The 27,958-nt window shown below is 33.1% G+C and overlaps 17 protein-coding genes and 4 pseudogenes across 21 annotated transcripts, besides 7 other annotated features; 5 read left to right on the top strand and 16 right to left on the bottom strand.

The window, feature by feature from the left end:
• Positions 1 to 20,796: part of a mobile genetic element that runs on past the window's edge.
• TVAGG3_0072470 (repellent protein 1 family) lies at positions 36 to 476 on the bottom strand (the record flags this gene model as incomplete). The annotated part of the gene is made up of 1 exon (XM_001317421.1): positions 36 to 476. The coding sequence occupies one exon, from the start codon at positions 474 to 476 to the stop codon at positions 36 to 38; it is 441 nt and encodes a 146-aa protein (XP_001317456.1).
• On the bottom strand, positions 507 to 911 carry TVAGG3_0072460 (uncharacterized protein; the record flags this gene model as incomplete). Its single annotated transcript, XM_051221781.1, has 1 exon — positions 507 to 911. The coding sequence occupies one exon, from the start codon at positions 909 to 911 to the stop codon at positions 507 to 509; it is 405 nt and encodes a 134-aa protein (XP_051106767.1).
• TVAGG3_0072450 (uncharacterized protein) lies at positions 2,559 to 2,798 on the top strand (the record flags this gene model as incomplete). The annotated part of the gene is made up of 1 exon (XM_051221780.1): positions 2,559 to 2,798. One exon carries the CDS (start codon positions 2,559 to 2,561, stop codon positions 2,796 to 2,798), a length of 240 nt encoding a protein of 79 aa, XP_051106766.1.
• On the top strand, positions 3,117 to 3,680 carry TVAGG3_0072440 (uncharacterized protein; the record flags this gene model as incomplete). The annotated part of the gene is made up of 1 exon (XM_001289925.2): positions 3,117 to 3,680. The coding sequence occupies one exon, from the start codon at positions 3,117 to 3,119 to the stop codon at positions 3,678 to 3,680; it is 564 nt and encodes a 187-aa protein (XP_001289926.2).
• On the bottom strand, positions 3,786 to 4,061 carry TVAGG3_0072430 (organellar and viral DNA polymerase type B; the record flags this gene model as incomplete). The annotated part of the gene is made up of 1 exon (XM_001289926.2): positions 3,786 to 4,061. One exon carries the CDS (start codon positions 4,059 to 4,061, stop codon positions 3,786 to 3,788), a length of 276 nt encoding a protein of 91 aa, XP_001289927.2.
• On the bottom strand, positions 4,240 to 5,096 carry TVAGG3_0072420 (organellar and viral DNA polymerase type B; the record flags this gene model as incomplete). The annotated part of the gene is made up of 1 exon (XM_051221779.1): positions 4,240 to 5,096. A coding segment is annotated over one exon (857 nt), but the record flags the coding sequence as incomplete, so codon positions are not given.
• On the bottom strand, positions 5,419 to 6,820 carry TVAGG3_0072410 (annotated as a pseudogene). The gene has a single exon. A coding segment is annotated over exon 1 (1,402 nt).
• On the bottom strand, positions 8,662 to 9,239 carry TVAGG3_0072400 (annotated as a pseudogene). The gene has a single exon. A coding segment is annotated over exon 1 (578 nt).
• TVAGG3_0072390 (organellar and viral DNA polymerase type B) lies at positions 9,557 to 10,285 on the bottom strand (the record flags this gene model as incomplete). Its single annotated transcript, XM_051221778.1, has 1 exon — positions 9,557 to 10,285. The coding sequence occupies one exon, from the start codon at positions 10,283 to 10,285 to the stop codon at positions 9,557 to 9,559; it is 729 nt and encodes a 242-aa protein (XP_051106764.1).
• On the bottom strand, positions 10,692 to 11,237 carry TVAGG3_0072380 (uncharacterized protein; the record flags this gene model as incomplete). The annotated part of the gene is made up of 1 exon (XM_051221777.1): positions 10,692 to 11,237. One exon carries the CDS (start codon positions 11,235 to 11,237, stop codon positions 10,692 to 10,694), a length of 546 nt encoding a protein of 181 aa, XP_051106763.1.
• TVAGG3_0072370 (integrase core domain containing protein family) lies at positions 11,596 to 12,362 on the bottom strand (the record flags this gene model as incomplete). The annotated part of the gene is made up of 1 exon (XM_051221776.1): positions 11,596 to 12,362. A coding segment is annotated over one exon (767 nt), but the record flags the coding sequence as incomplete, so codon positions are not given.
• Positions 12,394 to 12,647, bottom strand: TVAGG3_0072360 (uncharacterized protein; the record flags this gene model as incomplete). The annotated part of the gene is made up of 1 exon (XM_051221775.1): positions 12,394 to 12,647. A coding segment is annotated over one exon (254 nt), but the record flags the coding sequence as incomplete, so codon positions are not given.
• TVAGG3_0072350 lies at positions 12,688 to 15,228 on the bottom strand (annotated as a pseudogene). The gene has a single exon. A coding segment is annotated over exon 1 (2,541 nt).
• TVAGG3_0072340 lies at positions 15,567 to 16,028 on the top strand (annotated as a pseudogene). The gene has a single exon. A coding segment is annotated over exon 1 (462 nt).
• TVAGG3_0072330 (uncharacterized protein) lies at positions 16,600 to 17,214 on the bottom strand (the record flags this gene model as incomplete). Its single annotated transcript, XM_051221774.1, has 1 exon — positions 16,600 to 17,214. The coding sequence occupies one exon, from the start codon at positions 17,212 to 17,214 to the stop codon at positions 16,600 to 16,602; it is 615 nt and encodes a 204-aa protein (XP_051106760.1).
• TVAGG3_0072320 (protein of unknown function, DUF4106 family) lies at positions 17,639 to 18,493 on the bottom strand (the record flags this gene model as incomplete). The annotated part of the gene is made up of 1 exon (XM_051221773.1): positions 17,639 to 18,493. The coding sequence occupies one exon, from the start codon at positions 18,491 to 18,493 to the stop codon at positions 17,639 to 17,641; it is 855 nt and encodes a 284-aa protein (XP_051106759.1).
• Positions 18,543 to 19,105, top strand: TVAGG3_0072310 (uncharacterized protein; the record flags this gene model as incomplete). Its single annotated transcript, XM_051221772.1, has 1 exon — positions 18,543 to 19,105. A coding segment is annotated over one exon (563 nt), but the record flags the coding sequence as incomplete, so codon positions are not given.
• On the top strand, positions 19,649 to 20,176 carry TVAGG3_0072300 (protein of unknown function, DUF4107 family; the record flags this gene model as incomplete). Its single annotated transcript, XM_001317427.1, has 1 exon — positions 19,649 to 20,176. One exon carries the CDS (start codon positions 19,649 to 19,651, stop codon positions 20,174 to 20,176), a length of 528 nt encoding a protein of 175 aa, XP_001317462.1.
• Positions 20,177 to 20,796: a terminal%2Cinverted (terminal inverted repeat of Maverick-1C transposon ID:TVAGG3_0072290).
• A 1,053-nt stretch (positions 20,797 to 21,849) lies between these two features.
• Positions 21,850 to 21,884: a mobile genetic element.
• Positions 21,850 to 21,884: a terminal%2Cinverted (terminal inverted repeat of Kolobok-1_TV transposon ID:TVAGG3_0013400).
• Positions 21,885 to 21,889: 5 nt separating this feature from the next.
• On the bottom strand, positions 21,890 to 22,267 carry TVAGG3_0072270 (uncharacterized protein; the record flags this gene model as incomplete). Its single annotated transcript, XM_001317428.1, has 1 exon — positions 21,890 to 22,267. One exon carries the CDS (start codon positions 22,265 to 22,267, stop codon positions 21,890 to 21,892), a length of 378 nt encoding a protein of 125 aa, XP_001317463.1.
• Positions 22,268 to 22,366: 99 nt separating this feature from the next.
• TVAGG3_0072260 (uncharacterized protein) lies at positions 22,367 to 24,022 on the bottom strand (the record flags this gene model as incomplete). The annotated part of the gene is made up of 1 exon (XM_001317429.1): positions 22,367 to 24,022. The coding sequence occupies one exon, from the start codon at positions 24,020 to 24,022 to the stop codon at positions 22,367 to 22,369; it is 1,656 nt and encodes a 551-aa protein (XP_001317464.1).
• Positions 24,023 to 24,586: 564 nt separating this feature from the next.
• On the bottom strand, positions 24,587 to 26,096 carry TVAGG3_0072250 (transcription-initiator DNA-binding domain ibd family; the record flags this gene model as incomplete). Its single annotated transcript, XM_001317430.1, has 1 exon — positions 25,371 to 26,042. One exon carries the CDS (start codon positions 26,040 to 26,042, stop codon positions 25,371 to 25,373), a length of 672 nt encoding a protein of 223 aa, XP_001317465.1.
• A 193-nt stretch (positions 26,097 to 26,289) lies between these two features.
• Positions 26,290 to 27,131: a mobile genetic element.
• Positions 26,290 to 27,131: a terminal%2Cinverted (terminal inverted repeat of Banshee-A1 transposon ID:TVAGG3_0072240).
• A 640-nt stretch (positions 27,132 to 27,771) lies between these two features.
• Positions 27,772 to 27,958: part of a mobile genetic element that runs on past the window's edge.

The raw sequence follows: 27,958 nt of genomic DNA, 5'->3' as shown, positions 1-27,958 counted from the left end.
AAATTTTAATATTAAATAAAAATAACGTTATTTTTTCAGTAAGGAAACGCAGGAGTTTTACGATTTATTTGAGGAGTAGGTTCTGGTTTAAATGTTGGAGTCGGTTTAGGAGTTGACTTTTGAACAGGAGTTTGTACTTCCATAGGTTCAGGAGTCATTGAAGGTGTTGTTTGTGAAGGCGTTGGAGTTTGTTTAACTTCAGCTACTTCAGTATTATTTACAACATTTGCTTTATTTCTTTTCAACATCATAACTGCTCCTGCTGTAGCTAGCAAACCTAGTGGGAGACCATATCTTATATAAGGACTTGGCCAAATGCTATTTTTGACAGGAGCTGGTGGAACACCTAACCTTGGTGAGACTGCTCTTTGCCATTGTGCAGCTCGTAAGAAATATTCAATAGGTGCTCCATAATCGTTTGGTAAAGTTTGTTTCATAGATGGTGAAGGTTCACGAGAGCTTGATGAAGAACTCATTTATAAGCTTTAAAAATAAACGTTCATCCTTTATTCCTCACCGTCGTCCGTAGCTAAGTTATAGTCATCTAATCTTATTATTGGGATTCCATTAGCACGCACCTGAATGGCAAAGCAACAATCCCTCATAAATCCAATAAGTAGCTTTGGTACATTTTCAGTTGCTAGTTCAATAGGTCCTTTAACAGACAATTTGTATGTTATTGGAGCAGTAGATGTTTGACCTTGCTGGAAGCAAAAGTCCACTTCTGTTGGAAAACCACATAAGAAATGTGTGTTGTCATAGCTATCCCATTTATGTTCCACACTACCATCATCCACCAATGACCTCATAACATCTTCATTAAATCCTATCATATCATTGTTTGTATTGCAGGCGTTCGCAACCATTTCATAAAATACAGGTCCATATGATTTTTCGGGTTCTGCAGGCATATTTCCCTAAGCTCCCATGGAAAGCTGAAGATATTTAAACTTAGGGTTCTCAAAATTAACATAATAGTTGTCTTTCTTTCTAAATAGTGCCCAAAATACTTTAACATTAATAGGCGTATAAGCCTGCTGTAAATGTTGCACTTGAACTATCTGTATTCTTTGAGAATGAACCGTCCATAGGAATCCAATCCATAACTTTAACAGGAAAACATAAAGCCTCGTTTGTATAATGTTCTACAATTCTGTATAAATAGGGTCTAAAGAGAATGACTTTGGATGAATGAAACATTCATTAAAATCCATCTTTGTTCGAAATAGTTGCTGGGTTACAGTTGTAATAGTAATGTTCCACTAGCTTCTACTGCCTTCGTTATCATATGAATGGTTCATTCCATGGAACAAATTTATTTGTCGGTGGATTTGAATCTGAAGCAAATGCAACTTTAAGAGTTGGATTGAAAGCAATGATATCATTTACAGAGATGTGCATTGTAAGGCGTCGCTACTGAACTTTACTTTAAGCTGAATGTTCCTGCAAAAGCTGGAATAAATCGAATAGCTTCTAATGGAAGGAATCTTCTAACAGGAATTCTTAAACGAAGCTTAAAATCAAATGATTTTCCTGCTGTAATTGGACCACTAACAATTTGTCCTGTTCTGCATGTTCCCGAATGACTCCATACATCTTCATGTCGAGTCTTTGAGAAAACATCTACTTTCTTTATTTGTTCGGTAGTTTGTGAGTTTGAAGTTATATATGCTTCTTCTCTTGCGTTGTCTTGAGAATATACGATACGACCATTTGCAAGGATTTGATATCCAGCAACTGCATAGAAAGCGTCATCGAAACCAATCCAAAATCCTGGTGGTTTGTTTTATTGGAACCTGAACCAATTTCTTTATCTACAAAAATTGACCTTCCATTTTATACGTAATGAATGTATTGTAAAGGTCCAACATATTTTCACCAGGAGGTGAGAGATTGAATGTTACCCATGTGTTATCTTTAGCAGTTCCAGTTGTGATGGAATCTTTGCGTCAGAATATTTTCTATTAGTGTCACCAATTGAACTGCATTGTCTATGATATCGAAATATGAGCGAATCTGATGAATATGCTCTGCTGGAGTAAATTCGTAGCTTCTTCTGCATGTATTTACTTCAGATAAATATCTATTACTTCATTTCTCACTCTTCTTCTTGGCATTCGTGGTGGAAGTTGTTTCTTGACTTTTCAATGAACTGTACATTCTCTTTTGTCTCAACTTCTTTCACTGGCGGGTCAGGATTCTTTGACTCGGTTGTTTTCAATGAAATTCACGAACTTTGCAATAAGCTCTTGGTTCGTTATTGAAAGTACATCTGGCTTTTTTCTTCTGTTCTATTGACTTTTCAGTTTGAATAGAAGGCTTAACATGGGCTTCGTGGACTTCACCCTTGTCATACACCTTAATTTGTCGCTTTCTGCATTCGCTAATGGAACCTTTCTTTTTCTTACGTATATTTTACCATCTTTACTCTGACTTACGTAATAGAAAGGATGTTGTATTCCTCTTGCGTCATTTAATATAATAGACTCTCGCTCTGATTTTGACAAGCTCATTTTACATCGGTTAAAGTTTTAATTTTGTTTTTTATCTGCAGTCAAATGACTCAGACAAGCCCTACGGACAAGACCCAAGGGGTCATAGATGTTGAAGCATTGAAGAAAGAAATTCGTGAGCAAATTTTATCCGAACTGAAGGAACAAAAACAAGAACAAAAGCCAGAGAGACCAAAGAGAAAACTTAGTGAAAAACAACTTGCTGCATTAGCTGCTGGAAGACAAAAGAACCCAAGACTACTGGCGAAGAAAGCTAGAGAAGAAGCAAAAGCAAAGAAAGAGTAAATGGTTTATTTTTATCCGAATTAAATGTATAGACAAATACCTTTATCTGTTGCGTTCAGTAGTGAAAACCCTGACGTCAAAATAAAGGGGAACAGAGTAACGTTTAAGTTTCCAACAGACTGGATTGTGAACATAAATGAAGAGAAGTACATTGGCATAACAAATATGTATATAACACGTGCTTTCAGAAAGGTTGACTTTATACTTCAAGTCGAGATAGAAAATGACGAACAGTCTTTAAGCGCCCAAAACATTCACATATACAAATACTTTAAAGACGATACAACATTGCAACAATGTATGATTTCATTTAATGAGATGTTCGAGAAAAAGTTTAACATTGAAGTACAAACTTTACAGCCTTTACGTGAGTTTCTTGCACAACTGAAAGAAGAAGGTAGTCAGCCACAACTTATAGACTTTCATTATGAATTTAATGAAAATGAAGATGGAACTCATGACTGTCAGTTTGTTGTATTCTCACCATTCAATGAAGTCGCTAAAGAGAAAGAAAATCCATTACGTATAAGATTTCAAATCTCTGAACCAAGTGATGATTTCAAAAATGTTTTCAATTATGATGCAATGCTTCCGAGGAAAAATGAATTTTCAAAGATTGTAACACCTGGCATTTGGGATAGAAAGCAAGCTATATTATATTCAAACTTAAGTAAGGGAGTTGAAAATGAGTTCATTGGTCATACAAGAACTACACCACTGCCAAATCCTAAATACTATAAATTAACTGGCTTCAATCGTGAGTTTTGGATAGACATGTTCTCCACTCATGACCATAACTGCCCAGTGTTCTTACCTCCAGACCATAAGGACTGTCTCTACATTGAAGCACAACTCTTAAACTCTACCATCGCAGTATTGTAAATGACCACACGGGCTTCGCCCTTGCCGCTAGCGGCTTATTTTTATCACGAATGACCTCATTGCTGACAAAAATAAATGACCTCATTATTTTTCTCATTCATGACCTCAGAACTTAAGCTTTCTTATGAATGAAGTCTTAGTCTGAATAGAAAAGTTAAACTTCTCTTCAAAGCAAGGTTGACATGACTTACATAAGTCAAATCCAATCTCTTGACCGTCATAAAGTGCTTTGTAAAGTTTCATTAAACTGAACTCAGAGTCTTTGTCATATGTTCCTTGCGGAACCATTAAACCTTTATCTTCATCATAGAAACACTGAACAGAGTCAGGAAACATTTCATTAGCGGTTAAAGCAATAACATCTTGCTTCACGCCTTTCATTCTGCAGTGAAATGCAACTTCATTTAAATCCTTCGTGAGTAAGTCTATGTAAGTCTTCTTTCCACAAAATATTGACTTGTATGCTAAACTTTGTTTATCTTTTGTGATTTCTGCAAAGTCGCTATGAAATTGACCAAGGTTTTTACCAATAAGTTCTCTACCGTATCTCTTCTTAAACTCTTCAGCTAAACGAGGGATATCTTCATTGTAGAGATGCATACTGTCCGTATCGCTATAAAAGATGTCCATTCCTAAGTCCTCAGCAGTACAGAATACTTCACACATTATTCTCTTCGACATAGACAGAATGTTAACACCAAGTGGACAGAAGTTAAAGTGTCTGCAAATGCTTTTCGTTAGCTTGAAAATAGTTTTATCTGAACCATCCAAACCTTCGAACTTCACTATATGGTTGTAGTTTCTGATGGCATATCTTATAGCATCTTTGTCATTTACTATGGTTATTTTTGACTCAATAGGAGATAGAATAGTTTTGCCATAAATACTGTTCAGAATGAGCTTTATATTTTCTTGCAAAGGATTTCCTTCTTTCTTATACTTTAACCTTAACTCAAACAACTTCTTTACTTCATCTCTTATTCTAATATCTCTGTTTCCATCGTAATAGTATCCTTGCAACACTTCACATTTGACACCTTGATATTTTATGAGGTCTTGTAATGTTATATGGTCAACATACATTAAACAGCAAGTGTTTGAACTTCTGGGAACGTTAAGTTCTGGATTTAGTTCAGGGTCACAAACTATTAAAGGAAAGTGTCTATGTATTCCAATCTCTGTTATCTTAATGAGAACAAAGAAGCCAGACATAAACTTTTCACCAATGGGTTCCTTTTGGTCGTCATCGAATAAATGTCTCATGAGATACTCTGTGCTTAACATTTCTTTCTTCATAACCTTTGGAATACCTTCTAAAGTATAAAGTCTTGCTATAGCTGATGGATATAATGAAACAGCGTCGAAGTCAGCAATGAGTTTCTTTTCGCTCTTTTGTTTAATGTTATCTGACAGCATACATCTTCCACCTTGAATACAGCGTGAAATAAATTCTCTTGGTTTATTTGAGAGGTCATATAAATTTCCATTCGGGAAGTACACTCTGTTCTCAAACAATTTGTTAGCAATAGAACAAATACTAACGTAGTCATAAACGTTTAAATCAAATTCTTTCAATATGTCATTGCGGAACTTAACAAAACCTTCTCTTAAAATTCTTACATCTTGTTTGCAATAAAATGTGCTATACTTTTCTAAGTCGAAGTGGTTTCATCTATTCTGCAACCTTTGATGGAATCTATGTTTTTCATGAATGTATCTGCATCCCGGATAAACTTACATGCTTCAGAAATGACACCAGTTCTGTTGTCATTTGCTAACAAAACACTGCTGTAGTAGTTGTTATGGAAATACTTCTTTCGGTCCTGTTTGTAAGTTAAACATAGCAGGAAATAGTTTAAGCTTCTTATTTATAACACTGTAAGAGTCTTTTATAATAATTGCCCTTCCTTTATATAAGCCAGTTATTTGCATTGTTCGTGAACCTTTAATGATGGGAGTTCCTTTCACTTCTGTCATGTGTCTTAAGATGAAGTTTATATCATAACTGAGGTTATGGAAATATATTAAACTCTTGTCAGGAAGTCGTTCCAAAAATTCTGTTGCACAGTTCTGACCCCAAATGCTTTCACTCACTGAACCATCTTCACTGTCATAACAGATGTTAAAAGCTTTATGAAAGCCGTCTGTGCTACACTCAAAGTCAGCAAAGAAAACGTGCTCAGGAATGAACTTGCACTTATTTTTATTTACTTCTTTTGACTCGGCTTTCTTCTTCAGTTGTACACAATACTTTGGAGCATATGTCAAATCTTTAAATGGTGCAAGGTTCTGTTTATATAAGTCAGTCGTATATGTGAAAAGTTCTCCATAAGAAATAGGTTCGAAATATTTGCACTCCCACAATGTTTTCATAACATCCCATAACGGTGTTGTTCTATCATAACGAACTACATATTTATCTTCTCTTTGTATAAATCTTCATCTGTTTCTCAATGTTCATTCCACCACAAGCTTTGAGAATTTCTATATAGTTGCGAATGAAATATGTTGTCATTGGTAATCTTTCATTTAGCATGTAGTGGTCTTCAACAAGAAGTAAGTCAATAGTTCTAACAGTTTACATTCTTTTGGTATGTATCTCTTTATTTCATTATGTCTTGAGTCATTGAAATAACCAATGGTAACATTAAATGCTATACCTGTTGCGTCAGAAATTTCTTGTACTTTACTTTGAGGAAAGTCTCTAACACGAATGACTTCTCTCATGTGGTCAATAGTCTCTCCATCTACTCCAGCCTGAATGCAAGCATAAACGAAACAATTGTCTTCTGTCATAAGTGTTGCAGTTCTTTTGTTCAGTTCATTGAAGATTTGGTAGCGTTCAAGATTTATAGGTAATGTGCAAAGATACTTCCAGAACTGACCGCTTCTCTTCTTATAAAACTTCTTTTCACCATTATCTTTCCAAAAGCTTTCTATAAGTGCTGGGTTTCCTGTTTGCTTAAGAGCTTCCAAAATGGCTTTCTGGTCATTTGTCAGTGTGCTTTCATCTCTATATGGTCTCTTTTTTGGTTTGCCTTTCTTTACATCTGACATCGTTAAGCCTTCATATTCTGTTAAATCATACATCTTTATTTCGTAAGATTCTTTATGTTTGTCAAGAAGAAGTCATAGTGCATTTCAACAATACCTGCAGCATTTGCTTCTATCTCTGATATAAAGTTCTCCTTCAAGAGCTGATGTAGTAATGTTCCAATATTATTGAGGTTTAACGTAGAACATTCATACTTTCCACCAAGTTTATAACATACCATCCATCTCTGTTGTGAGTTTATTTTAATTTTCTCTAAGAGTCTCATGAAAACCTTACCGAAATGTTTGTGTAAGTAGTCTCTGTTTGGTTCATCTAAAGCTTCGATGTTAAAGTCAATGAGTCTATTGCCTGACTTCACATTTCTCTTCCTATTCTCTTCATCTTTCTTTAACCATCTCTCACCTTCTTTTGGTTTGTCGTCAATGGAACGAATGACATCGTTAGCTTTGCGAACTTGTTCTATAGCGCTCTTTAAACATCTCTCTTCTCTGTTGTTTCAGTGTGTCGTCTCTTCTTCTTGTTTCACCAACGTTTGCATTTGTTATGTCAAACATTTCTCTTCTTACTTCATGAGGTACTGAACGTCTATGATATAAGTCAATAGCAACGTCATTTAAAGGAAATGCTCTTGCATGGACTTCGTCCTCGCCGCGTTGCGGCTTTATGAACTCATGAATTCTATCATAACTTATTGCACCATTATAGTCTTTAATGAAGTCAGCGAGTGCTTTTTTGTTTGTTGCGTAATGTTTTGCAACATCTATATTAGCTTCTGTAAGAAGTTGTTTTATTTCCGAGTGTTCTAACTTAGACAACTTCCGATACATCTTTAGTAGGAAATAAAAAAATATTTTTTGAAAAAATTAGATTAGATTTTTTAAGTTATTTTTCAAAATAATTTAATATTTTTATTTTAATGAAACACATGCAAGATTGCAAGTTCTTTTCATACAATGCTCTCGCTACTGCCATCAAGAATGAGTTCAATAATGCTTCAAATGTTAATGTTATCTTTAACAAGAAGTTTGTGAAAGAATCTAAGTTTGGTCAGTATGTCAGACCATTAGCTATCGTCATTGACCGCAAACGTTATACTTCACAAGAGTTAGCAGTAGTTTTGAAACAAAAGAGTTTCTTCGTGAATGTCAAAGATACTCATTATACTGTTATAAGAACTCTAACATTGACTTCTTCAGTATTGCTTTAAATCTTTCCGAACAGAAAGAATATAAGAAGGGTGAAACAAATGTGAAATATTATCCTTCATCTCTGAAGACAATAACGAACAAAGATGTTATACAGAAATTCTTACCAAAGGTTGAAGAAGCTTCTATTGACATTGACGAAGGAAGTGAAATGGTTGAAGAAATAGACCCTGAAGCTATTTAAGCAAAAATATATTTTTGGTTAGTCTTCATATCGATATTTTACAACAATTCCCCAATGTATAAACTTTTCATACGCTTTTTCATAAGCTTTATATACCTTCAGAAATTTTGCATAATCTTTAGAAGCATTTAGATATTGTTTAAATGCTTTGTATGTCTTCAGAAATTTTGCATAATCTTTTACATGTTGTTCGTTCTCTTCTTCTGTCATGAGTTCCGAATATTCTAAATTCATGTTCTTTCATATGAGATAAAATTTTATAAAAAAAATAAAATTAGCTTAGATTTTTTTATTCTTCCTCTTTGAAGTTATCGAAATATTCTGTTATTTTTTCCTTCAGTAATGTTAAGTCTTCTTTGAATGTAAGTATTGTGCAACCTTTGATGTCATAGTGTGTTTGAGGAAGAGTATTTTTGACAATTTCCTTTATTTGCTCATTAGGTGTCATTGAAATCGGTAAGTTTTCACGATAGAACCAGTTTCTGTCAGATTTATATATTTTAGCTAAGTCATAAAAGCTCTTGTTGTTTCTTCTGACTAAATGCAACATAACCATATCTTTATCTTCTTCTTTCTCCAACTCTAGTATATATCATATACTTATAACTCTTTTCCTTTCCTTTTGGTACTGAACGCGGTATTCTTTTCTGTATGCTTTTGTCTTTGGATTCAATGACTTCATCTTTTGCATGAAGTTTCTTTTCCATCTCTCCACGTTCTGCTTTATATAGTTCATCTAACATCATGAAAATATAACAAGCATAACGAGGTGAAGCCCACATTGCTACAGCATTTACTAAAAGTCTATGAACATAATAACCTTTCAAACCAGGAGCCAAATTCTTGCGATTTTCGTACGGAATCTCTTCTCTCGGTTTTCCGAGGGAAGCAATCATATGAGGAAATTCTTCTAAAAGTTCTTTTGGCTGTTGGTTTTCAAACCAATGATATGCTTGCTTTGTAGAACGAAGAACATTCATTATACTTTGCATTTGGTACATGTCATCTTTGACTGAACGAATGAGACGTAACTGTTTGTTATATTGTATGTACTCGTATTCTTCATTTATAGCTTCATGGACTATAACTGTTGTTGTGTTCTCTAATGTTGACATTACTGTCTTTACATACAAAATAAAAAATATTTTATAAAAAACTAACTTTATTTTTTCTGTCTTAAGGAAATTCATGATTTTTGTGCTGAATTCAATAAAAATAATGTTTAGGTGAAGAGGTGAGATTTCACCTCTTTTTTCACCTCATTTCTACCCCAGTTATTTTATAAACGTTTCACATGGTAAACGTTATTTTTTAAATTTTGTGAAAACTCAACGGTTTGACACATGCCCTAAAAATTATTTTACTCAGAATTTTGTTGCTGAATTCAATAAAAATATATTTTAGGTGAAGAGGTGAGATTTCACCTCTTTTTTCACAAGCGTTTTACATGAATTGTACGATGTATATTTGAAATCCTAAACAGTTTCGTAGCTTCTATTTCTTCTTTTAGTACATCGAATGTTTTAACAATGCCGAAGGTTTCTTTATACTTCTTCTTGACGTCAGATAAAAGGAAATCTTCTGCTGTTGGATAGTTTTTATTAAGAAATGTCAACATATCCATTTTATCTTCTGCTGGCTTTTCTGCTTCTTTCTTTAAGTCTGCATAGTCGTTTCGCATTCTTTCTATCTCTTTGACTGAGTAGTTATATTTTCTTATTGCTGCTTTACATTTTGAACATTGCGGCATCGTTTTTGCGTTATACATTGAAACATTACCAGCTAAAATAACTAAAGCGTCAATTGCTCTCTTCATCTCAAACATAGCGGGTCTTATTTGTTCATTCCATACTTTACCTCTTCTATCTTTATCTCTTATCTGCCATACACATTTTGCAACTAATGAAACAAAGTTATCGTATGTCTTAAATTCTTCGGATTTGTAAAGGTCAGAAATATTTTTATAAACCATGTCGCAATCTTTGTCCATAACTTTATGGTTGCAATGAAAACCAAGGAATTCATAATTTACTTTACGTATGAATTTCTTAATTTCTACTGAGTCAGTTGCTTTGACTTCAATTTCGTCGAATTCAGGAATAGTTAGTTTTTGCTGCTGAATTTCAGGTAGTTTAGGCAAATGGTCGATGCGGTCCTCCATTTCATAAAGATACTGTTCATTTGTTTCATCTTTCGCACTACAGTCTAAATTACTTGTTAAAAGTTCTTGCTTTATCTTCTGGATTTTGTTTAAAGTATATGAAGAAGGAATAAAGCTTTTCATCTCTACCAACATTGACGTAGGATTCATGACTAGCGAGTTTGGTGCTGTAGTTGTGGACAGAGTCCCGCCGTCGTGGCTTGAATTGTTGTTGTGCCGATTGTTGAAATCATATTTTTATACAAAATAAAAAAAATAAATAAAAATAAAACTAACTTTATTTTTTCTATCTTAAGGAAATTCATGAAAATTCACGAGGTTAGAAATGAGGTTAGAAATCGGGTTAGATCTAACCATCTACCCTAAACATTATTTTTGGTGAATTCAATAAAAATAAATGGTTCATTTACTCACAATATTTTTGTACAAAACGACCCCAAACTTTTAACTTCTTTTCTGCAGTTTCTAATGCTATCTTAGCGAGTTCATATTCTCTAAATTCTCTCTTTAAATCTTCTTGTTCCCATTGGTCTAGTTCGTATGGAGAATCTCTATAACCATAACATATCTCACGTTCATGTTCTAATTGTTTTTCATGCATTTTTCTAACTTCTTCTTCAAACAAATGTTTTGCATTTTCTACTGTATCTTCGAGTTCTTCTTCATCTAACTTCTCATGAACTTTCTTGTCTATGGAGTCCATAATATCTTTGACATAAAATGCATACTTTACAGAGCACCATTCAGCAACAAAATGAACGAGGTCAGGATGTGTGTAAATACCTTTGAATTCATTTATAACACCCTTAGTAAGCTCATAAAATGCTTGTTTTGAGGTTGAGCCACTTTTGGCTCGACCGTATTCTTTCAACCAAAACTCAAGAATTTCCTGCATTTTAGCACTATTGAGAAATCTGTTTAAATGGTTTAACTTTCCTGCTTCTCTTGCCATCTTTGTTGCATTAATGTAACCATCCTTGTCTCTACGTAAGACTTCAATACCATTATAAGTGCCTTTTGTGAATGTTTCGCCATTAGATTTGTTCGTGAATGTTTTTGCTTCGACTGACATTTCTGTTCTTACATACCAAATAAAAAATAAATAAAAAATAAAACTAACTTTATTTTTCTATCTTAAGGAAATTCATGAATTTTCATGAGACCCAAAGAGTCTGAGCCGCTAAGCGGCGAGGGTGAAAAAAGAGGTGAAAAAACAGGTGAGATCTCACCTCTTCACCTAAAAATTATTTTGTCTGATTTACATCTAATGAAAAAGTTTAGAAGAATTTTCTTATTCTTTCTGGCTTATTTTTGTCTTTCCAGTATCCCGCTCTAATGGTCCCAGATGTGTTGACTTTGACTCTCTCAAGTTCTTAGATGGTATAACATCTTCAACGCCTCCTTCATATCTTACTTTATAAGTGTCATCGTTTATGTTGTAGCCAAGTATTTCAATAACCACTCCTCGCTTTGCTTCGTCAATGGTTTCAGCAAGTTTGCCATTACTACTTTCGACTAATTTGTGACGAGGGTAAAACGCAATAGAGTCGTCAGCAGCTTTTATAAGATATCCATTACCTTGCGTAGAGTCTACGATATAATAGTTTCTACTTAACCTTAAACGTTTCTTTGTCAACGGTTTGTCGTCAAGAACTACACGAACTTTTGTACCAGGAATGAGGGTAAATTGTGTTGAATTTCTGATATTTTGTGTTTGGCTTCGTTTCTTTTGTATATACTTTTCTTCTTGTTGTTGTGTCATTGAATTTGGTGTATGCCCTGTTGTAGAATGTGTTGAGGAATTATATACTTCGAGAAAATGTTTCATTGTTTCTTCGGTAAAGTCTCGCTCTTGGTTTAAATCTCTGAGCGTTCTTATGAAGCGGTTTATGATGCCGAGTATGTTATGGTTATGGTCTTCAGTAGTGTAGTGAGTTATGTTATGCTTAATGAGAAATTCTGTGATTTCATTGCTGAGGTATGCACCGTCTTGGTCTGATGTTAAAGTACTTGGGCTATGTTCTGCTACAAACTTTTGTAAAACTCTTAACACTTCACGAGTTCCTTTATTCCTCATTGGATATGCATATGCTTTGCGAGTGTTAACATTAATGAAGATGAGGAATGGTTTATGTCCTCCTTTTCTGCTTTGAATGAGAGTGTCAAATTGGTATGCGTCAGGAGTGTTGGAGTAAATTGGTAAAAAGTAGTCGTAAGGGTTTATTTTTGTTTGATGTACAACATTTTTGTCAAAGAACCTTTTCACTTCAGCTCTGTTAGTAAATCCCCAACTCTTTGCAGCTTCATTGAACTTCTTAAATGACCTCCATGGATGTTGTTCGAATACTTCTTTCAAGCTCATTTATGTAAAGTTAAAGATTTTATTCTAGGCTCAAGCGCGTTCATTGAACGCGGTACCATGCGAATATAGTCACAAATGGTGGCATATAATCTGCACCCGAGCCTGTTGGATTTGTTGTGAAAGTGTGTGAATGATTTCCTGTGGTTCCACAGAAAATACCTGCGCTTGAATCTACTGGGTCACTTGAAATATCATATCTATTCATTCCCTGTCTATCCGAACCTGCTGCAAGATTTGTATAACCTCTTTTTGTTATTGAATGTGAATGACTACCTGTTGTGTTTGTAGTTCCTGTATGAGTGTGCGGTGGAAGGTTTGCTTCTTTAATTTTCTTCGAACCTCCTGTTTGCTTTGAATATCTAGCACAGTATAAGAATTTATCTACAATCTGCTTCCACGTACCAAAACCTAAAACTATTTCTGGATTTGTTGAGTTCATTGACGTATAAATAGAACCAACAGGATATAATGTTTGAAGTATTTCAGTCTTTAATGTTTGAAGCTCTGTTTTGTCTGCTTTCTTATCTAACATTGCTGGTAGTTCATATGCTTCAAAGTTTCTGGCATGACCTTCGATATTCCTGCAACTGTTATCTAAATTGTTAAGAGTATCTTTTACGCTTGTACTCGGATTCTCTAAAGGTGCACTTGAACCCAAATCATAGTTCAATATTATGTCGTCTGCTCTAACAGTAGTGAAGGATTTATGTGTATGTTCTTTGTCAGCTTTCTTATCTAACATTGCTGGTAGTTCATGTGTTTCAAAGTTTCTGGCATGACCTTCAATGTTCATACATTTACTATTTAAGGAGTTTAGTGTATCTTTTACGCTTGTACTCGGATTCTCTAAAGGTGCACTTGAACCAAGGGTATAGTTCAATATTATGTCGTCTGCTCTAACAGTAGTGAAGGATTCATGTGTATGGTTCTTGTCAGCTTTACTATTTAATGTAGCTTGAAGTTCATTTATATCGGAGATATTGTGTTTATGAGATTTCAAAACTTTGTTCATTGCTTCAAGTTCATCTTTGCTGGCTTTACTTTTAATAGCATCTTCAAAAGTTATTTTTGCCTTAACTCTCAAAGTAAATCTTGGTTCAACTAATACACCGTTAACAAAGAAGTATGAAGCATAAATTTCATTGTTATAACCAAATGCTTCTGGTGCTTTACCTGTGTCATACTGTACAGTACAGTGTATGTCATAACCTTTAGCACGAATGAATTTATATCTTCTTTCATTAACATCTTCAGTGCTTATTTGTTCATCCTGTGTTAAATATCCATGGTAGTCCGTTATAATCTGTTCGTCTGAAGTTATATAATGAACATGGTTTTTATCTGCTTTTTCGGCTAATTTCTCTTCTATCTCATTTATTTCAAGTTCATGCCTACCACCACTCCCGAAGAAGTATTTTTCTTCAGCTCTTGAAGAACGTCCACTTCGCCATCTTTGGTGTCAATAATGAGACTTTGAGTTAAAACCTTTCCTGTCTTAATGGATGTTTGTAAAACTTCTTCTTCACCGTGTTCGGGTCATGGTGTCATCATATATCTTGTGAAATCAGAGATGTTGTCATACATTAAGCATATCTGTCTCAAAAGTTCTGCTATTTTGAAACTGGAACGAAAGATATACAGAACTTTCATCATCTCCTAAAGTCAAGTCTGCTTTCTTAAGTATTTCTTGAATGTATGCAATGAGAACAGAGTACCTTGGAAAATATTCGAACAATATTTCATTAGCTGTTGGTTTTGGTGGTTCTTCTGGAGTTTCTGTTGTTTCAGTTCCTTCTGTAGTTCTGTTGGAGTTTCTGCATCTCTTGACTTCAATGCTCTTGCTCTCAAAGACCTAAATGTTAGAGCACCAGGTTTTACAAAGGACTTTATAAATGCTTTAATAGTTCCTGGTAAGTTATTGTTAGCATTAAGTAAGTTCCTTATGCTTCCATCATGTACGTCCATAGCACTATGTAAAAAATCTATACTTTTCTTGTAGTCAGCAATAGACTGACTGTGATTTTTTAAAAGATTTGTCAATACCTTTAAGCCAATCTTCATGCATGTCTGATACTGAGCCAAGAATATCATTTGCTTCCTTTAGTGTATTTTGTGCTTCTCGTAAAGTATCCAATCCCGTACGTGCATTGTTTGCTATACGTCTTACAGTATCTATTTGACTCCTTGTTTCTTGCATCCAACCAGATAAAGTTTTAATAGTATCCGAACCATTTGAAATGAAGTTCAAAGCATTTTTAACGTCATTTAAAACTTCTTCACCAAGTACCGCCCATATCTTTCCGATTTGGTATTGAAGAACTCCATATGAAGCAGCTGTTAAACCAGTATTTATAAGGTTCCATATCCATGATTTAGCAGTTTTTCCATCCTTTCCATCTTCACCATCCAAACCGTTTTCGCCTTGAGGTCCTTGTATTCCTTGTATTCCTTGTGGTCCTTGAGGTCCGGTGTCACCCTTCTCTCCTTTCAGTTCATCTTTATGTTCGTTATAATATTCTAATGTCATAAGGTGTACATCATTACTGCTACCAGCAACGCCGAGAATTTGTTTCTCATTCATGACTAAATTCTTTAGGCATTTAATGTTGTCGTCAAATCGAAAGCTCTTTAACAATTCAATGAGAACATTTAATACTTTCACTAATGAGGCATCTACTGTAGAATTTATATATTGCACCGTTCCATCATTTATGATGAGAACTTTACTTATTGTAATGAATGGGTCATACGTGTTAAAAGTATCGAAATCAATGACTTTTTTAGTTTTTCCATTGTCAATGACTAAATCATTGCCTTCAATGGTTAAAGTTGAGTTTTCGTTTACTAGTTCATGTGCTCTTCTTGCTTCATTTGTTTCATACGCATATGCAGCAATAGTCATATTTTAATGAGAATAAAATGTTGTTCTATTTGCAAAGTACAGACCCAAACGAATACGGGACAGTAAAGCTACAAACAAACTTAGGTCTTCAGAATGAAGCGCTTGCTTTCAGAGTTGTTGACTTCAATACTATCGCAACTTTTGTCATAACAGATGAAACAGATTTCATGGAGATTGAAATAGATGGAAAGAAGCACGAAATAAGATTTCACAATAATGTAGAATATAAGATGGAAACATTAGTTTGGAGTGTTAAATGCTCTCATAAATACTACAATAAACAAGGATAACGAAGAAAACTTAATGAATGTTAAACTTATTGCAGGAGTTTTGAAGTTCAGTTATGCGAAGGAGTTTAAGATAACACGAATGAGTCATAGAGTACAACTTCTTTTGGGTGCATACCATATGACATTTCCTTTGAAAAGTGTTGACAAAACGATTGAGATGAAATCTGTTCCATACGTATGTTATGGTAATTGTTTATACATTGAGTCTAAAAATAGCTAATGTCACAGGCATTTCAGGAGTTAATAGTAAAGGTTCAGTAGAATATAAATCCTTCTGTTATGCAGTCAATTCAATGTTCATTCCAAACGTTCCTGTCATAGCAACTCATTTAGGTAAATGGGTTCGCATTAGTCCTCATAATTTGAAAGACATGCAATTCAGACTTGTTGACTTTCAAGGAGAGCCTGTAGAACTGAAGGCACCAGTGCGAATGACTGTTGAAGTTGACTTTTTAGAAAATATTAAATGCAACAGCTTACAAGAGAACTCAGAGCTAAAAATATAAAGTATGAATGTTATGTATTAGGTCATGAACTTTGGTTGTTGCTGTTTGATGAAACAAATGAGTTAGTTATGTCAGTCAAGAGAACAGAAAAATATTGTGTTAGTGAAAACTGCACCAAGTCAATAAGATTAGGTTTGCATTATGAAGATGAGTTCAATAGTGTTGAAGAAGTTTTGGATAGATATTACAAATTGCTAACTTGAAATTTTTTTGACTGACGGCGCAAAGCGCCAAGACCGAAGGTCCTGACTGCTTTAATTTACTAAAACATATTTCAAACAAAGTTTATATTCTGTTGAAAGTTTTGTATATTCATTCGAATATTTATACTTAAACTCAACTCCTGTAGTTCCTGGTGTTTCAATGATGCGGATGTTACCTATTTTCATGAATATTGGCGTTTGACCACAGCATTCGATTTCAGGGTCGAGATAGTCAATGACACATTGTTTCCCTGTTATTCGTGATATAACATTTTCAAGGTCCTCCTTTGTTAGAATTATTTGGTTCTTACTAATAAGATTTGTCAAAAGCTTCTTATCGTCTTTGAGTAAAATTGTTTGGTATAACTGAAGAAGGTAATGGTCTACGTTATCTGAAGGATTTGTTTGAACATTTGTGTAAGGGTTGTCGTTGGCTTCTCTTGAAAGAATTTGGTCCAGTGGTGGATACTCTAACTTAACATCTGATGGAGCGTTAGCGTTTGAAGCTGAGTTTAAATTCACGGATTTCAGCTCTGGTTCTGGTTCTTTCAAACACTCTGAACTATAGTTCTTTATGACAATATTGTTTGTCGTTCGTGAGTCAACATTTGATGTTGGTTCAATTGGAACATTAACGGCACCAGCTAAGATGGATTTGCTTCTCATTTCATATAGAATAAAAACCTTTTATATGTATGAAATGAACAATATACTCGACAAGGGTTTGAATGTAAAGCTAACGAATGAAAATATTGTTGAATTCACTGAGACAGGTGCTGTGTATAAAGATGTAGAACTACTGAACAAAAGAGCTAAGGGAAGAAGCAGGAACATGAAACAAAGGGTGGAAGCCTATAAAAATTTATGTCAATGATGGCTCAGGAGGTTCAAACATAAAGTATGCAGAAAGTTATAGAGTTTATGCTCTCAAAGGTGAAAAGCCTTCATTTAAGAACAGCTATTCTAACGCATATCCTCAAAAGCTAACGGATGGAGAAGTGGATGATATGAATGACAGCAAAAATATTAACAGAAATGGCGACAGAGATGCATGGAATTTGTTTACCATCAGTCAATTGAAGGTTAAACTTTAAAACAATGTTGGTCGTTCCCATGGAATATTTTTGACTTTAATGGTATTAGTCATGATATGAATCTCAAGGTATGAACGAGGAGAGATGAGAGACTTATATGCTTCCCAAATTTCTTCAAAAGGTAATGTTATACCTGACTGTTTCCAAATGAGTTCAATATCATAGCGTGAGAAACCTTGAAAGATAACGAAGTCAGTTATGAAACGTTTTATGTTTAAAGCTAAAAACCTCCATGTTTGCATAAGTATTGCTACAGTTAAATGGTAATGTCTGACTTTAGTAATGATGTTAGCTAATGGTGAGTCAGGCTTTGAAACTAAACCTTTACCAGCGAAGTCGTCACAAACTAATAAAGTGTTTGATGGATATTTTTTGAAGGGGTATTTTGAAAGTTTTGACAGAATGTAGTTTGTAAGTCGTTTCATATCGTAAACTCCTGAGTATTGACGTAAGTGGTGTTTGTCAATAATTCTTTCCATCTCCTCAGAAGTCTTTTGCATTCCTGACTGTATAAATTCAACGATGGCATAATATTTCCTCTTACGTCGAATGTAACGTTGAAGAAATTCAATGAGTTCACTGTCTGGAACTTTAACGACAGAGGCTTGAACTTTTGACATAAATGTTTTCGCTGTTGAGTCCATAGAGTCTGAAGTTGCTGATATAATGATTTGGTCATAATATGAGTCATTTCCTAAACGTTCTGTTATGAGTATATGACGAATGAGGTTAAATGTCTTACCTGAACCCATCTTTCCACAATAGAAATACACACCATTTGAACAGAATTCATAATCTTTGCTGAAAGGAAGAATAAGAGAAGAGTTAAGTTTGTCTGTAGTTTCATTCATGTCTTCATCTACGTCATGTATTAAATGCTTCATTTTATCTCCATTAAAAATGCAAGTCAGAAATATTCAGAACATAACACCGAGTCTAACTGACAAGAGTATAAAGATATACTATGAACACGTTATGATGAAACCAACCAAAATTCAAGAAAGTCAGTATACTTATGAATATCCAAGACACTGGGTAGAGTATGTAGGAGGTGAGAAAGCTATTGAAATCAGACAGGTTCGAAGTATTCCAGCAGGAAGAACAATATTATTGAAGAACTTTAATGTTTTGAGGTATAATGATGAAACAAAGAAGCAAGATAGTTTCCCTGTTGCTGTGTATGTGAACTTAGATACAGGAGATGACATGAAAGTTTTTAATACAAAGCTTCAAACGGTAGTGAGAGAACAACTGACTGCGGAAGGACATCCATTACCTTCAGAAGTTACCATAGCATATAATTTTGAAACAAACTCAATAGATTTTAAAGTCATCTCTGCAAAGAAGTCAGGTTTTACATTTAATGAAGCAGATGTATATTCGAATGAAAACTTCAAAGCTATTGCATGGTTAGATAATGACGATTGCTTTAAGAAAATATTTAAATACAGTGACTCAACGATGTCAATAGATGACCTTTGTGGAATGTTACCATCGACATTTACAGTAGAAGGTTCAGCAGGATTGCTTACAAGATTGTCAATTGGTGGTATTTGGTCTCGTGAGAAATTGTTATAAAATCCAGTATAAGTGAATTTGCTGAAGAATCTATATTATGTCTTTCAAACTACATGTATTCGCCGCCGAAGCATTATAGTATAACAAACTTTGTCAGTAAGTTTAACATAAGACTTGTCGAACCTTCTTCAATGAAAGATGTTGTGCTACCCAAAGACGGAAAGGATGGACTCATTATTGAAATGATTTTAATAGCATATTAAATGAGCTTGTTCTTGAAGGTCATTCATGATGAAATAACTGTTGTAGAAGATGTTAGCAATTGTTCAGACATTTTGAAGCGTATAGATGATATAAGAAATAAGTTAGATAGACCGCAAAGCGGTGAGGGCGAAGCCCGTGAGAATGTTTATGTTTCATTGACTTTCTCCAGTAACGAGAACTTTTATGAGATAATATTGAAGAGAGATGATTTTAATATGGTGTAAATGGTAGCTTGGGCAGCTTTAGGCGCAATGGGAACAAAAGCATTAGCATTTGGAGCAAAAGCACTTGGAGCTTATGACGCAGTAAATAAAATGAGTGGAGGAAGGGTTTCAAAGACATTAGATGCAAATAAAGGGAAGATTGGAGGCTGGGTTGCAAAGAAGTTAAGATTAAATAAAATAGGGCTCATAAATAAAGCATCCAATTTCGTTGCGACTGAGTCAGAAAATGCTTTAGGAAAGGACGATGAGTTTGCAAAACACGCAAAAGACTTTAATGACCAGATGAAAGGTGAAACAATGCATTTAAATAGATTCGATGGAACTAAAGAAAATGTTTCTTCTCCACCAGTAGTTCTTCCGTATGGTCCCTATGGAATGTATGGAAACCCTTACGAAAGACCATTTGACCCATTGACTGGTGGAAGTAACTGGTATCATTACGGACGAAGAAGAAAGACAGTCAAGTTGGAGACAGACGTGAAGAAAGCAACTAAAAAGAAACCAAGGAAGAGAGTTATAAAGCAATGAATTCAACATGGTGAAAAAACAGGTGAAAAAAGAGGTGAGATCTCACCACTTCACCTAAATTTATTTTTGTGCTATGTTTTCATACGTGTGAGGGTGGTGATATCATTAATTTTTAAGTTTATTTTTTATTTTATTTTTATTTTATTTTTATATAAATGACAGAACAAAAGCAACTCATACAAATCGAAAAATATAACAAACATACATTTAAACATTTATTCTTCCTTCCTGAGTATAACATGTTCTTTACACTTCATCCTAGACCAGTAGATTATACATTGACTGTGTATAAAGATTGTCATGGTAGTTTTATAAAAACTTATGATGATGAAGGTAAGTTAACAAGACTATGCATTTCAAAACTTGAGAAACTTTATGACTTCAAGTATGACTACAATAGAGTTAACATTGACGATGAAGATATAGAAGAAAATTTATGAGAACGTTTATTTTTTCGTTAGTGAGGTGAAATGGTTGGTGGTTTTGTAAATATTTAAGGTTAAGTTAGTTTTTGCGTTTGATTTGTAAAATATACGTTAGCGGTTTTTGTAAAGTGTCAAACCGTTATCTTGGGTAAGGTGGAACACAGTGCCGCCGTACCCAACTAAGCCATACTAACTATTATTCTCTAATCCCAATGAGCAACAGTTAATATACAAAGAAATATTATCGCTCACAAATCAGAACTTTTCGGAAAATGCAGATGTTACTTATCTGTATCACCTGTACTCGAAACGGCAAAAGATACATCAAGCTGATCCAATTGATGCTTTCAAACAATTACAAGAATCGCTTGCATGTGAAGCTAGGCAACTAGATCTTATTGATTATTTCAAAAAATTCTGCTGGGGATTTACAGATAAAATTGACATTCCTCTTGTTAATAATAACGAACTTCAAGTTACTCCTACTTTTTCAGATTATCTTTTTATTGATGTTGCTGGTTTTACGTTTCCATTGGATGATTACACATGGAATAACAATCCAGCTGTAAAATCCAAACTAGTAGCCATAATAACTTATCACAGTCGACAATATAATATTATTATTTTGGACGAAAACATCAATTCATGGATTCTCTTTTGTAATACCAAAATATCTTACATTCGTGATGAGGAATTGGCGAATAATTTAAACAAAGGCGCATATAATACACCGAAATATTTGATTTTCGAAAAAATTTAGGTTTTTCAAAAATTAAATCTTTCATTTGTAATGTATGAATAAAATGTATGTATTTGATATAATTGATACATTCGAAATTTTTATTCTGAAAAAAATAATAAACAATTTTTGGCTTTTGTGATCTGATAATCTGTAAGAATAAATACCGACAAATTTTATTAATATTCATCGTAAAAGTATTCGGCTCTTGATGTAAATAAGGAATATTTTTTTTCAAAAGTTGCTTTTGAAGACTCTTTTATCAAGTAGCTGCATTTATTCATTGATAAGAAAGTATGCTGTGCCAAAAATCGATAATTCACCACATTAACGGCCAATTTTGTTTTGCATTTCGACAAAAAAGCTCCTTTTATATAACATTACTGGGCGAAAATTAGAGTATCTATGATGACAAAACAAAATACATCAACTTGATTTTTTGCCGAGAAAAATGTTTTTGGAGGTACCAAAATAGGTCTCGAAAAGCATTGGTTTTATTTAAGGTTATTTTTTCTGAGGGGGAGCTATCGTCTATAGGGCACCCTTAAGTTATTTCAACATTAAAGGAGACAAATCATTGTCATAGAAGAAATTCGCAATGTACTGATATAGTTTCTTAGAAACAGCCATCATATTTATGAACATTGTGTCTCTTACAGCCACTATCATTCTGTTTGACTCCATCCACTCGTCCTTGATGAACTGAGGGAAAACAGTCAGAAGATGGATGTAGTAAAGAAAACTAACAATGAAATCATCGACACCAGACGCAATCAAGCAGTCCTGAAGTATCTCCACAGGATTGTCGCAGTTACTAGTGAACACAGAGTTAACAATTCGAATGACTTCGATGATTCTTCTTCCAGTGTTGTATTTCACTGATTTCCTGATTTCGGAAACAATTGATTTGCAGAATTTTGTCTTCATCATCCCTGCTCGCTTGGAATTGATCAAAGAATACCTCTCGTAGTTCAAAAACAAGTGCAAAATGGTAGAAAAGTCAAGGCCATTGATGTTCGTTCTACTCTAAAAAGTGACAAATGAAGTCAACATCAAAAACATAATATTTGAATCACTGTTTGGAATAATGGAGAGCTGGATGGATACGTCCAAACTTAGTTCCTTCATATTGTTTGTTTCTTTGATGATGGTCGTTTGCTTGTTTTCTGGTTCGTTCTGACAAACATTTTTGTGGTATTTTTCTAAAAATTTTTTGTTCGTCAAAAGTGGAACTAAAATTTGCTCTTTGTTGGTGGAAACAAGATGGTCGGATTCTATAACCTTGTAAATGTGGTCTCCGAGGTTCATAATTATATCAAAATTAAAAGATTCAAAATTTGAAATAAATTTTTGGAAATTTGAGTGCCAAATTATGGAATTGCGGAGTACTTTGTTCTGTTCTGCTTCGACCTGTGCGAAATACTCCTTTAAATAGTCTGTTAACCCTGGAGTTGACAAAATTGAATTAATTTGTTTCAAAACTTCGCCTTTTTGAGGATTATTGACTAAATACTGTATTGTAGTGCGATTCTTAGTTGCCACGTGTTTGAGTTTTGACAAAGCGCATCGAAATGACTGCATTTCTTCTTCAGAATAATTATTTTTGTTTTCTGATGGCTGCGATGGAGATTTCGGTGTAGGATTGTCATATACAGAGTTGATTGAGTAGTTTACGAAGCAGCAAGTTAAGTTATTCAGCAATTCTTTTGGAACAATTTGTTGATTTCTTGAAGTAGGGAATTTGATGACGTCACATTGCTTGAATATGTTCGCGAAGATGTAGGCCTCTTTGGGTGATATGACCGCGTAAACAATTGACTGTCCTAAATCGTCATTTAATAAAATTTGACGGCGAGAATCAAAATTTTCTGATTTCATGGCTGAAATAATGGTAAGGGTAATCGGAGATTTCGGATGGCTTACAATGTATTCAAAAACTTTGAGTAGTTGCTGATTTGATTTTAATAACAGAGGATTGTTGAATGAATTCGATCTTTCTGTAGGGAAATACAACGGAAAGTACATTTTGAAGAGAACCGTAAGAAGTATTTCGGGAAATTCGTTGAAACATTGATGAAAAATTTTATCATGGAAATTTGTTAAGAAATAATACGATTCTGATATTGCACGTATGAAAGCATTGATGGGACTGTGCTTCTCGAGTATGTATTTTTTGTAAATTGTTAAAATATTTTGGATAAAATCTGGGAAACTGTCAATGAATCCGATTAAAATGTGCTGGAAGAGTGTTTTGTTGTCGTGTTTGTATACTTCCATGATGAATAAATAAGCAGCTTCTAATAATTCTTTTGTTAAAAAGGAATAGAAGATTTGCGGGAAGGAAAGGTGGGAGAAAATAAGCATATCTTCTTGGTTCTCTTCAAAATAATGTATTACTTTGTCCATATATTTATCTGGCATCTTCATTAAATCGCTTATTCCTTTAACAAGAAGTCCTTTGATATTGGATCGGATATGCCTGTAAAGTGGTACTGTGGCAGTAGTGGAAATTGTGTTTATTAATTCAAGTGATTCTTTTTTTGGAGAATTTGAATTATAAAACGAAAAAAACTTAACTATACTATCTATTTTGGCTTTCGTAAGTATTTGTACGATCTGTTCTTCATTTAAACTTTGCCTGATATTAATAGCCCATTGATTAGAAAGTCGATTTGTATCCATTTCTAATCATATAAAAAAATTTTTTGAGATGTATCTTTTTTCTGATAATTTTATGTTGAAATATATTTCTTCTACTTATCACAAACAATTTCTGTTTCTTTACCAAACAAAATTATGCCAAAAAAAAGTGAAATGCACAAATCCTTGCTTTGCTGATGATATTATTAATTGATTTTTCGGAATATAAATACTCACATGTGTAGTAACATATATGTAAGTTCATCAAAAAAAATCCATGTTTCTATATTATTAATTGATTTTTCGGAAATATCGTAGGAATTAAGAAAAATATAGAATTTTCTTTCAAAAAAATTATTTTTGAAGAAGAAAAATCATAATTCTTTGATATTGAAGCGATATATATGTTTGTTTATTGATTTTATACAGATCGGATCTGATAAATATACAAAAAATCTTAGCTGGAGTCAGCCATAAATAATTTTACCTACAGTTTAGGTTGTAGATCAACAATATGCTTATTCCTACGAAATATTTGCGTTATTTTATATAATCGCTCAAATTAAAGGAAAATTAAAAATAATATTAAGATTTTCTATCAAAATGTTCGCTTTTAACAACAAAATAAATAGAATCTGTAAATACAGACATGGTTTGATAAGATGTGTTCTGAAAAGATATTGCAAATATCAGTTTTTATTTTGTTTCTCAATAGCTTACCGACATATTTTCAATAGAGTGCAAATTCATCACATACAGTTGTTAGTTATTTGTTCATTGAACTTTTGAATATAGTTTTAGATTTCATTTTGGGATATTCAACAACGATTTTTAATGTATGGATATTTCATGTGTTTATCGATTGTTTACATTTTAATGACTTCCACATTAACTAGAGAGACAAAAAACAATGTCGAATGAAATATCGAAATATCATCCGTTTATTCAGATAGTATAGCTGTCATTTTAATGGAAAATGGTGCATAAATGTTTCTATTTTTAGAAGGCAGTAATATAATTCCTTTTTAGAAACTCCATAAGTGATCACAAATACCCTATTAAAATAAGGTTAAAAGTGTCCCTATAATTAATCTAAACTTATCAAAGCATGCGTTTAAATTCATTCTTGCTTACTATAACATACGAATGTAGTTAATTCCTGTTAAAAGCTACTCAGAAACATACTCCTTATCATACAATTCTTTAAACCAGAAAAACATTTTTTTTATCGTTATGCCTCAGCTTTTCTAGATTTTGGGTATTTCAATAAAAAATAGCATCATAAACAAACAATAATATTTTCTTTTAATTGCAAAATAAAGGAAATTATATAACAGTGATTTTAAGAGATTAAAAAACATGGTAAGTTAATATTAAGTATCCAATGACATTACCAAAGATCTGTAGAGTATGACATAATGTCATTTGGATAGGAATCAATTATACTAGGAACGAGTGGAGGTTCGATATCCATCGGTTCTTGCGGAAGATCGATGACCTTTGTGCTAACTGTGTTTATTTCTGGAACAGGGAGTGGGTCTCTGGGGCACTCAATTGAAAGAGCAGAGTTGATTTGAGGCTTTGAATGATTTAAGCTTGGTGGAGAAATTGGCGAGAAACAAGTATTTCCTGTCTGTCTAACTGTCCATTGTCTGAGTTCGTTTGTATTGTCTTTTAATATTGGAATTGCCATTACAAGGGCATTTGCTGCCTCTGTACGGCCAATATTGACGGTAAATCCCATTTTATGGAGGGATCCGTTGATTGACGACTTGCATTTGAAGATTAATAATCTGAGTTGTCTTGTATTAATAGCAATGCCTTCATGAAGCCATGCTACACCACAAACAAGACAACGCCTCCAATCATCTGGTTGTCCTCTAATGCAATATCGCTTAATTATGTCGATAATCTCTGTAAAGTTTTCAACTCTTTTATTTCTAATGTTCTTTGAGTACTGAGATGAGATTGACATTCGTAGACAGTTATAATGGTACTTGTCCATATCACTAAGGAAATTCCAGAAATTGGGGAACTGAAGTTGGGGGATACAACTCTGCATCTGTTTAACAAAAATTTTAATCAAGCCGATATGTTTTCAATTTTTCAAATCAAACCGCAATAAATGTAGATAAGCATTCTATTTTTTGTTATACAAAATCCTGCATTTTTCCAAAAAGTACGATGATCTAAATTCAATTAGAGACCTTTACAGTTCTGAAAAAATTACATCCTCTTGAGGTCTATATCAATAATAAAATTCAACCGAATAATGTTTATAAATTCTTGGATAAAAAGCGGTTATGACTGTTATAGACCGAAAATAGATTTTTTCGGTTTTCTCTTCAAATAATTGAAAGAATGATACTATTATAGGTTTATTATATTATATAGCATATAATCATGCTATAGCCGAAAATTATAAGTTTTGAGAAGATTGAATATAACACAAATAAATTTGAATGTAAGTTAAATTGCTTGTTGTTTTTAATAGCTATTTAATGAGAAATCCAATATTGCAAAATTCAAATTGAATGATTGAAAGAACAGAAAAAGTCATTCTTTTCAATTTCGAATATTTTTCATTGTATTTATAATTATATGGTAAATAAGATATTTAAACTTGATTTTTGAAGGAAAATTCACAAAATTGAATAAATTCAAATAATTTTTATTCAAAAATAAACTAGTTATTTGAGTTTAATACTAATTATCTATTCAAACTACAAAGTTTGTAATTTAAAATATTTTGTGAGATCAGATTGAATTAATTCAAGGTTCTTTTCAATTAATATTAATGACCATATTACGCATTTTCGAACATTCTAAACCAAATATATAAAAATGGGAGACGAATGATAAATTTTTTAGACATAAAGAAGTTGTTTACCGAGTTTTAGCTCTTATCTCTAACAAAAAATTAATTTTTAAAAAAAATGACCGAATACGTTTCACAGCGAGAAAAAAATAAAAGGCAAGATAGAATTTTCTAGACATAAAGAAGTTGTTTACCGAGTTTTAGCTCTTATCTCTAACAAAAAATTAATTTTTAAAAAAATGACCGAATACGTTTCACAGCGAGAAAAAAATAAAAGGCAAGATAGAATTTTCTAGACATAAAGAAGTTGTTTACCGAGTTTTAGCTCTTATCTCTAACAAAAAATTAATTTTTAAAAAAATGACCGAATACGTTTCACAGCGAGAAAAAAATAAAAGGCAAGATAGAATTTTCTAGACATAAAGAAGTTGTTTACCGAGTTTTAGCTCTTATCTCTAACAAAAAATTAATTTTTAAAAAAATGACCGAATACGTTTCACAGCGAGAAAAAAATAAAAGGCAAGATAGAATTTTCTAGACATAAAGAAGTTGTCTACCAAGTGTCAGCTGTTACTTCTTCTCAATACTGATATAAAATAAAAATCTTTTTTATTTATTTAACCTTTATTGTTTCATTAAACTTCATTTATTTTATATTATAGTTTTATTCTTTTAGCTACTTGTAAAATAATCTAATTTTATATCATCATTTTACCGGATTATTCTTCAGTACATCGATTGTGTATCTAAAATAATATCATTATCCATATTCTGTTTTTTCCAAAATTCTTTTAAATATCTTTTTTGGTTAGATTACTTTATACTTTTTACTTTTATTTTTTAATTTCAAAAAAAAATTTGGTGATTGTTCTATTCTGTTACAATGTGCATTATCATATTCTAATGAATTATTCATTACATACATTTAAAAAAACTTGTTAAAAATGATATGAAAAAATTATGTTTATTATTACGCTGTGAATGTGTCAACAGCGGTCATGCCTGTATCTGTATCCCATATTTGCCACAACCTTTCTGTATCTGCATTTGTGTATTTCGGTTTCAGCTGATACATTTGATTTGGCGTGTAATTTGTTCCAGTTAATGGATTAATTGGGAGATCTTCATGCGGTGTGTTATTATTGTACTCCCAAATAAAG

Source organism: Trichomonas vaginalis, chromosome IV (assembly GCF_026262505.1).
Source record: "Trichomonas vaginalis G3 chromosome IV, whole genome shotgun sequence".
Lineage (NCBI taxonomy): Eukaryota > Parabasalia > Trichomonadida > Trichomonadidae > Trichomonas > Trichomonas vaginalis.
The sequence above is the reverse complement of the archived record's forward strand: the minus strand, read 5'-3'. Positions and strand labels throughout refer to the sequence as shown.